This window comes from Dermacentor albipictus, chromosome 3, assembly GCF_038994185.2.
Source record: "Dermacentor albipictus isolate Rhodes 1998 colony chromosome 3, USDA_Dalb.pri_finalv2, whole genome shotgun sequence".
NCBI classification, from domain to species: domain Eukaryota; kingdom Metazoa; phylum Arthropoda; class Arachnida; order Ixodida; family Ixodidae; genus Dermacentor; species Dermacentor albipictus.
This window is the reverse complement of record NC_091823.1, coordinates 187,712,334-187,721,503: the sequence shown is the minus strand read 5'-3', so window position 1 is coordinate 187,721,503 and position 9,170 is coordinate 187,712,334. Positions and strand designations below refer to the sequence as shown.

The 9,170-nt window shown below is 46.3% G+C and overlaps 1 protein-coding gene across 1 annotated transcript; it reads left to right on the top strand.

The window, feature by feature from the left end:
* The first annotated feature begins 4,230 nt into the window (after positions 1-4,230).
* On the top strand, positions 4,231-4,647 carry LOC139057790 (uncharacterized). The gene has a single exon (XM_070536545.1). The coding sequence runs from the start codon at positions 4,231-4,233 to the stop codon at positions 4,645-4,647; it is 417 nt and encodes a 138-aa protein (XP_070392646.1).
* The last annotated feature ends 4,523 nt before the right edge of the window (positions 4,648-9,170 follow it).

Genomic DNA, 9,170 nt, shown 5'->3' with positions numbered 1-9,170 from the left:
TGAAGCTACCAATATTTGAGATATTTGTGTTAAATTTGACGATCGATATCGAGGCTATACGGCATTTGCTAAAGAAATGCTTTCACATTATGCGGATAAAAAGAATCACTGGTTTCATTCTATTCTCCTACCCAACTCCTATATGCCGAATAACTGAATGTTGAGTGCGTCTATTGTCTCGCGTAAACTGCAGAAAAAAGCTGCTGCTGTCAGTAGTTGAGAGAAGGCCGGAAGCGCTGCCAAAAGTTCCTCTCGCAAGGTGAACAGGAAAAATTACTTTTCACGTCCTGACTGATGTGCTAAGCGGCATGCTCGCGCAGCTAAGAAAACTGCTGCGCTTACAAGACGGCATGATTTGTACTTTATTGCTGAGCGCAAGACACGAAACGCCTCGACTGGAGTTGAGGTTACGAGTGTCCGTCTCGGAGCTGTTAATCCCGCTTGAGTAACAACGTTTCGCGCCCCACATCCGCCGCGCTCAACCTTCATCAGAACCGAACGCCGGCGCTGCAGCGATGGTCGGTGATCCGTGATTGCACGCTTCGGTGCAGGCTACTGATTAGGCTACGCGAGTGGGTTCGTGTAAATGACGGCCTGGGCAACTTTTTCCATCGAATGGCATAATGAAGCGGGGAGAGCGTAAATCATTTTGGCGCTCAGGAAGAAAGTTTTCGTAAATCTTATGTGTCTATAGAACAAGTATCCCCAATGTAGTTAACGCTCGCAGCACTATCGTCGAGACCGAATGATAGGCACCAGCTTAAGACCGCTCGTCTCAAGTCCAAGTGCATTGTGTGTGTTCGTAAAAGCTCCGTGTTGCCTTTCTTGTGTTATGACAATGAAGAACAGGTCACCTGTTGAGACAGTTATTGAGATCGGGATCTTCCAATACAGAAAAATGTTCACTTCCATTAGAGCAAATAAAGATGTAAAAATTTCAGAATGCTTGACTTGTAGCGCTTAGCTACGGCGCCGCATGCTTTGTGAATAGCGTACGATTTCTAAGCTGCCAAAAGCTTGTCAATGAAAAGTAGAGCACCGCTAATAATAATAAGAATAATAGTAATATCAAAAGTGTTTGTAACGCTTCTACAATGCATTTGAAGAGCCAGTGGTTAGTGTTAATTCCTTATATTTGACATTTATATACCGACTTTGTAGAAGTCTTGCAGAAGAATCATTACAATATTTCGTACATGAAATTTTTAAAAATGTCTACAAGCTACAGGAATACCCTCAATGCTATGCAATTATTTAGACATTGAATTTCTTTATATGCGCGGGAATACTAAAGGAATGTTCACGAACATAGTGTTATTAAGAGCAGAGTGCTTGGAGGGATGTACTTCTTCCTTCGCCCGTAATGATGTTGCGCTTTGTCGATGGGGCAGTGCTAATGACGCGGCCCCAATAGTTCTGCAGTAGCCCAGGGAGTCACCGACGTACAGCGGTTCCATATTTCAGGACCCGGAAAGCTGCCTGGAAATGTATGAGAGGGTCGCTGCGTTTAACGGCTGAAACAGGGACAACAAGCTGCGACTTGTCTATTTCGCAATGGAAGATGCGGCCAGGACGTGGTTCGAGACTCAAAAAGCCACCTTAACGACGTAATACCTGTTCTGAACCAGCTTCCTGCAAACATTCACAAGCTTCGTGCGTAAAGAGCGTGCTCAACCGCAACTGGAAACCCGAGTACAGCTTCCCAATGAGACCATAGCGATCTTCACGCCACGTTTTATTTGCCACATCGACCAGGAAATGTTGGAGGAGAAGAAAGTCAGCCTACTCGTGCGTGGTATGACGGAAGAACTTTTCGTCGGAATTATACGAAGCCCACTGATGACCTTCGACAAGTTTCTTCGTGAGGCCACGAACATCGAGAAGACACTGGAAATGCAGAACCGGCAATTCGACCGCCACATCAACTCAACAAACTACGCCGGTGTTCAATCACTGGCGACCGACGACCTGCGCGAGACTATCAGGGCAGTCGTACGAGAGGAATTCTTTATTTCATCGCAGCCTCAGGTGGACTCAATCGACGAAATCGTCAAAGAAGAGGTTCAGCGATCGCTTGGAGTTCCCGAGGTGCAACTACAATTATCGCAGCCCCAGCCGGAAGCAATGACCTACGCCGCCGTTGCCTGCGTCAACGTCGCCATCCACGAGCACGCGAGGGCCCTGTAACGCCACAATTCCGTCGTCCACCGCCTCCGCCGCCAGCACGCCTACCCTTCGCCCAGCGCAGCTACCCAAGAAGACAGACGTCTGGCGCGCTCATTACCACCGCCTGCTCTGCTACCAATGCGTAGAAGCGGGTCACGTCTACCGACGATGCCCATACCGGGAGATGGGACTGCGAGCATTCGCCATTAACGTTAACACGCCGCGACCACAGGTTAGCGACCGACCTCCCTATCGCAGACTACCTCGCCGCTACTAAGTGGAGCTCTCGACGACCATAACCAGGCCACTGCCTGTCGCCGCAACGCCGTCCGTATACTGGCCCAGCCCGGGGCCGCTCTGCGAGCCCACATCCGGAAAACTAAAAGCAGCAACCAATGGGGTGCGGTTGCTGTTCGTCGAACTGACGAAGATTTCATTTCATTTCATTTCGTTTTATTTGGGCCCATTTACAAGCAAATGGAGGGGGCCAAGGTGATCCTCTGCCGCCGAAGAAGACGCCTAGTAGACTATCTCGACGACATAACAAAGACACGCCACCGTCCCGTCGTAGTCTGAAAGCAAAGAATATGCCGACGAAAGATGACGTGACGTCCCCACGCACTAGCCACGGGCCAACGGGACGCAGCCGTGATCCGACGCGAAGGCCTAACTGTAACGCAAGGCAAAGAACCACCGAACTCGATGTGCCTCTCGACGGCCACGCAGTCACCGCCTTAGTCGACAACGGGCCGATTACTCCGTCATGAGGGGGCACATTGCCGCCCAGTTGAAGACAGGTATGACTGCATGGGAAGGCCCTCAAATTCGGACCGCTGGAGGGCACCTCATTACGCCGACTGGAATCCGCACGGCAAGAATTACCATTCGTGACCGGACTTGCCCTGCCACCTTCGTTATCCTCCAACAGTGTTCACGAGACGTCATTCTCGGTATGGACTTCCTGAACCAACATGGCGCAATCATCGATCTGAAGTCGAAATTGATAGCGGTCTCGGAAGATCAAGCGATACCGCTGGAGAGCTTTCGTTGTCACCACGCTTTGAGTGTGCTCGAAGATCAAGTGAGCATCCCGTCGCGCTCCAGCATTATTATTTCCCTCCGCACCGAAGCGCCCGTTGACGTAGAAGGCGTCATCGAGGGTGACCAACATCTACTACTCGTCCGTGAAATTTGCGTCGCAACAGGGATCACTGGACTGACGGAAGAAAAACGAAGGTGTTCCTGACAAACTTCAGCTAGGAGTTCAAGCACGTCAACAAAGGCACGACAGTCGCGTACATCGAGGAAATTGTGGAAACCAGCAATGCTTTTGTCCTCTCGGATTCTGCCGCATGTACCCTGATGAGCATAATTCCCCGAACAAGACTTCGACATCAATCCAAGTCTCCCCAAGAGTAAGCAGCAACAGGTCAGAAGTCTTCTCAGACGAAACAAAGCGTACTTTTCGACGTCATCGAGGATTCGATGAACACAGTCGCAAAGCATCGCGTAATAACTTATGAGGGCGCTCGACCACTCCGCCAGAGAACTTAGCTAGTGTCGACGCGAGAACGTGACGCTATTAGGCAAGAAGTCGACAAAATGCTGCGCGACGACATCATCCAGCCGTCGAAAAGCCCGTGGCCATCTCCTGTGGTCTTGGTGAAGAAAAAGGATGGAACCCTACGTTTGTGCGCCGACTCTCGTCGACTAAACAAGGTCACGAAGATTGACGTATACCCTCTCCCGCGGATAGATGACGAATTGGATTGGCTCTGCAATGATAAATACTAATCATCGATGGACCCCAAGTCTGGCTAATGGCAAATACAAGTCGACGAAAGGGACCGTGAAGAGACCGCCTTCATCACGCCAGACGGCCTCTATGAGTTCAAGGTCGTGCCATTCGGACTGTGCTCGGCGCCTGCAACCTTCCAGCGCGTCGTGGACATGGTGTTAGCAGGATTGAAGCGGCAGATTTGTCTTGTTTACTTGGATGATGTCGTTGTCGTCGCCGAAACTTTCGACGCTCACCTTAGGCGGCTTGCGACAGTATTAGATGCCATGAAGTCATCAGGGCTCATTCTGAAGCCAGAAAAGTGGCGCTTCGCTTACGATGAGCCTATGTTCCTAGGCCACCTCATCAGCAAATGTGGAGTCCACGCCGACTCGCACAAGACAACTGCCAAGTTCCCGCAGCCCGTCGACGAGAAGACAGTGCGTAGAATCCTTGGCATGTGCGCCCACTATAGGCGCTTTGTCAAAGACTTTTCACGCATTGCGGAGCCGCTAACATATCTAAACAAATGTGATGTCGTGTTCAAGTGGGAAACGCAGCAGGCCGATGCATTTCAAGAACTCCAGCGACGCATGCAGTCACCGCCGGTACTTGCACACTTCGACGAGGGTGCCGATACCGAAATCCACACTGACGCGAGTGGCTTAGGCCTCTGTGCCTTGCTACACACTAAACAAAAATAACGCGAAACGGGAGTAAACCGCTCGTCCTGTATCGCATTCCCGTTTCTGGTTTTTTTTTTACTACGTACCAGTCGAGGTAAAAATTTACTACCATGCTGACCAAGGTTTTTGTATGTAGAAACGAGAGTAATTTTTTATTCTGTGGGAAGGTTTTTAGGGGCGATAGTGGTACTATATTTTTACTGCCATAACGAAGTTCTAGCGGCTATTCCTGAGAGCTATTTTTCAAGCCCATTCGCGAGTTTCTTGGGTCTGATGTGGGAGTATTTTTAACCTCCTTCATTAGCTTTTCTCAGCTTCATCTGATAGTAAGTTTTCAAGCCCATTCTGGAGTTTGTTGGAGGTTATGTGGGATTACTTTTTTACATCATTAATCCAGTTTTCTAGGCTATTCCTGGGAGTTATTTTTAGGCCTATTCTCGAGTTTGTTGGTACTGATGTCGGCGTATTTTCTTACCTCGTTAACAAGGTTACGTAGCTCTACCTGAGAGTAATTTTTCAAGCCCATTCTGTGGTTTGTTGGAGCTGATCTCGGAGTATTTTTTTACCTCGTTCATCAGGTTTTCTCGGTTCTTTCCGAGAGTAATTTTTCAAGCCCGTTCTGGAGTTTCTTGGGCCTGATGTGGAAATATTTCGAAGACAACTGAAAGATTACAAAGATGATTTCATGGATCCCAAGCATGAGTGATTGTTTATTAGTTCTGACATGTTTCTCATAAAAAAGTCAGGCTTGAGTTAATCATCACAAAACTATAGCCTTATAAAATGCTGTGATATGCATAATAAATATTTGTACTAACACACAGACTGGGGGCTGGTAACTGCCCATTAGATCTCTCATAGCAAAATAAAATACATTACAACACATTCAATGTGCAATCCTACTAAAGTACAGTGAAAACAAGCAACATACAATATAAAATCTAACTGATAAATATACAGTCAGTACTAGAGACGTTCACATTAAACCCACTGAATATGCAGGTCATTCCTTCAAACAGGCAGTTGTCCAGAACATGGGTGTGCAGTGCATTCAATGGATTAATATGAACATAACTATGCAACATAAAAATATTGCACTTAAGGCCAAATGGCATCTGCTGCTAATGGCCATTACTGCGCCAGACAAAATGAAACAACCATGTGGTAAATACGGCAAGCATTCGTACTATCACATTAGTGCCGGCCACTACCCACCATATCTCTCACTGCAAAAGGAAAACTATCAACGCATTCACGATGTAGTGAAACTAAAGCACTGTGAAAACAAAATGACACACAATACAAAATCTAACTCACAAATACACAGGCAGCACTAGAGATGTTCACATTAGACACACTGAATATGCAGATCATTCCTTCAAACAGGCAGTTGTCCAGAACATGGGTCTGCAGTGCATTCAATGGATGATTATGGACAAAACTATGCAACATAAGAATATTGCACATAAGGCCAAATGACATCTGCTCCTAACGGCCACTAGTGCCTCAGACGAAATGAAACAACCATGTGGTAAATACAGCAAGCATTCGTACTATCACATTAGTGCCGGCAACTGCCCACCACATCTGTCACGGCAAAATAAAAACTATCACCACACATTCAAGATGTAGTGAAGCTAAGCCAGTAGTAGAGATGTTCACATTAGACCCACTGAATATGCAGACAATTTCTTCAAACAGGCAGTTGTCCACAACATGCGCGTGCAGTGCATTCAATGGATCATGAACAATACTATGCAACATAAAAACATTGCACTTAAGGGCAGCTGGCATCTGCTGCTAATGACCATTAGTGCCCCAGCGAAATGAAACAATTGTGATAAATACAGCAAGCATTCATACTATCACATTAGTGTCGGCAACTGTCCACCATATCTTTCATTGCAAAAGAAAAACTATCACAAGACATTCAAGACGTAGTGAAACCAAAGTACAGTGAAAATAAACAAGTGACACAATATACAAAATCTAACTCTTCAGTATTGCAACAAGCAAATGAGAGGGCACTAGAGATTATCATTAGACCCATCGATAGCATACTGACCTTCAAACAGCTAGTTGCCCAAGACATGGGTGCACAGTGCAATGAATGGATAGTTAGGAAGAAAACTGCAACAACCACGAGCAACATGTTTTATAAACTTTCTAAAAAATGACTTCACTCAGATAAGGAAAGTAGTGATTGCTAATACACCCGACAAAACATATATGTGAAAACAGCCATTAACTGATACTAAAGCCCCTCCATACACGTTTCCGCCGACCAGGTTAAGTACCGCCAACCTGCCCTCTTCCTCCACGCTCCTCTGCCACTCACCCCCTTAGCTTCCGGTGTCAAGCGGAACTTCCGTAGCTGCAGCGTCCTGTTCCGAGTGGAAGTAACGCTATGTTTTTCTTAACGTTGTTTACTTTCGCGTCGATGGAGAGGCTTTAATTGCACCAGCTGCGGTTTAAACTGTGAATGCGATTCCATCCAAGTACCACCGCCTATTGTAATCAGCGATCTGATCGTGTTCGCTGTTTCGCGTTAACCTGCGACGGGTTGTGCCACGAGAGGCAACGTACAGTGGAATTTAGTGCCTGGGCCCTTGGAGACCACTGCCGTTTTTCGTGCATTTAGAAAACAGCGACCGCGAATTACTACTTGAACGGAATATAACAGCTTGTCGCCTTTGCATTCTTCTCATGGTGACTCCCACAGCTCTGCTAAGCACGCGTGGGAGTCTGACCATCGGCAGTCAAAGCAGAAATTCCCGCAGCACAACTCCAGGAAGCGGTAACGCCGGAACGGGAAACTTTTAAACCGGAAATGCTGGAACCGGATTTGGTGTGAGGGGAAAAGGCGGCGCACAACAAAGGTTGTCGCTACTTAAGAAAGCGGCAGTGGCGCGTGGATGGAGGGGCTCTAACTGATACCACTCCCCCTTGTGCTCAAAGAAAACATATGCAGCCCTTTTTCCACACAAGAGGAACATGTTGCACAACTGTATTGCAGTACTTATGGGTACAAGCCAGATTTCAATTTCGTTGCCTAAAAATTGTGGTGCTTCTTAGATAGACTAAAAGGGAATTGAGTGTGTTGCCCTTGTCTGTTTCTAGGCATGCAGTTGTGATGGATGCCATATGCTTGTGTGACAAATTGAACATAGTGCTATAGGTACGACTACAAGGATGTATATTTGTAGCTGCCCTCAAACCCCTTCATGTTGCCAGTGAGCATCTATGGTGTATCTTTGTATTGCTCATCTAACACTGTTTACACACAGAAGGCATGTCTGAATACCAAACCACCTTATTCTCCACAGTTACCTTAAAGTGAATGCGTTGTGACTAAGTGTAATGTGAGATGTCCTTGATAAAGAAAAAAAAAGAAATAAAAAAAGCTAATTCAACTCCCCCCTGAATTACCAATATTGGGCCATTAAGTTTTGCATAATACACTTGTGGTGATTAACACAGATCCACGTTGGCCTAACCCTAGTGGCACAGGACATCCTTCAAGTTATCAGTTGGTACAGAATCATTGAGCATGCTGCTGGTGCTTTTGCCCCTGCTGAGAATACCTGTGGCATACTAACACACATTTTGTTGCTGAAGGTCCATTACAGAGATACTAAAGAGAAACAGTAAATCATTTTAGACTGATAAAACAATCTTTCAGAACTGTATTCATGAACATTGTGGCAATAAGCAGATTAATAGATGAGAAAATGAAGATTTAACTTTCATTTTTCAAGTTTTATGCAGTGCCCGCACATCAGTGTGGAGTCATACTTCAACTAAGTATATTCTTTGACACCTTTACAACAGAATTCATCAATACTGGCCAGTAGAACATTAGCTAGACCCGAACAGACACCCGTCAAATTCCATATCGCAGCGAGCTGGTGCAGGAACTATAAGGTGGTGGTGGCGACACCAGTTTTCGTTTTTGCAAGTTATCTGGCTTATCAAGCCGATTCTCATGGTGGGAGTTGTTTTTTCGGTGTTGTAGAAGAATGATTTAAGAAAGCTCAAAATAAATTTTCTCTTTTGTGTCCCTTTAAAGCAAGCACTGTGCTACATGGCTTGGGCAACCTGCCAGCCACAGAACCCACGAGTGCTTATGTTAGGCAAAATAATTTTTACAGATACTTTCTTGAGCATATGCATCTGAAAATTTTTTTGCCTAGCAATAGTTCTTGTAAAAATTGAGTAAATCCAATGCTTTCACCTGCGGCTTTGTGTAGCAAAAATCCAGAATGCAGTGCTCAATAAATGTCAAAATCCTGTGGGCCTTTTTCGAGTAGATAACGTGGAAGACCCAGAACGAAGCGAAAAGGCAGGCCAGGCCTGCCAGCAGTGACGCTGTCACAAACAATCGCTGCGCATCCATGTGTAGCGCCTCCCTTCAACCTCTTCTTTTGTAAAAGGAGCCTTAAGGAGGCCCCCCGCGAACTGAAAGCCCGAGTTGTTAGCATCCAGGCGCAGCCTCTTCAGCAGGCCCTTTTCAACATATACACCGTCGCCGATGTCTACCT

Bases quoted from the DNA above. Each gene is read 5' to 3' on its own strand.
- LOC139057790 (XM_070536545.1), top strand. From the start codon at position 4,231: ATGAAGTCATCAGGGCTCATTCTGAAGCCAGAAAAGTGGCGCTTCGCT.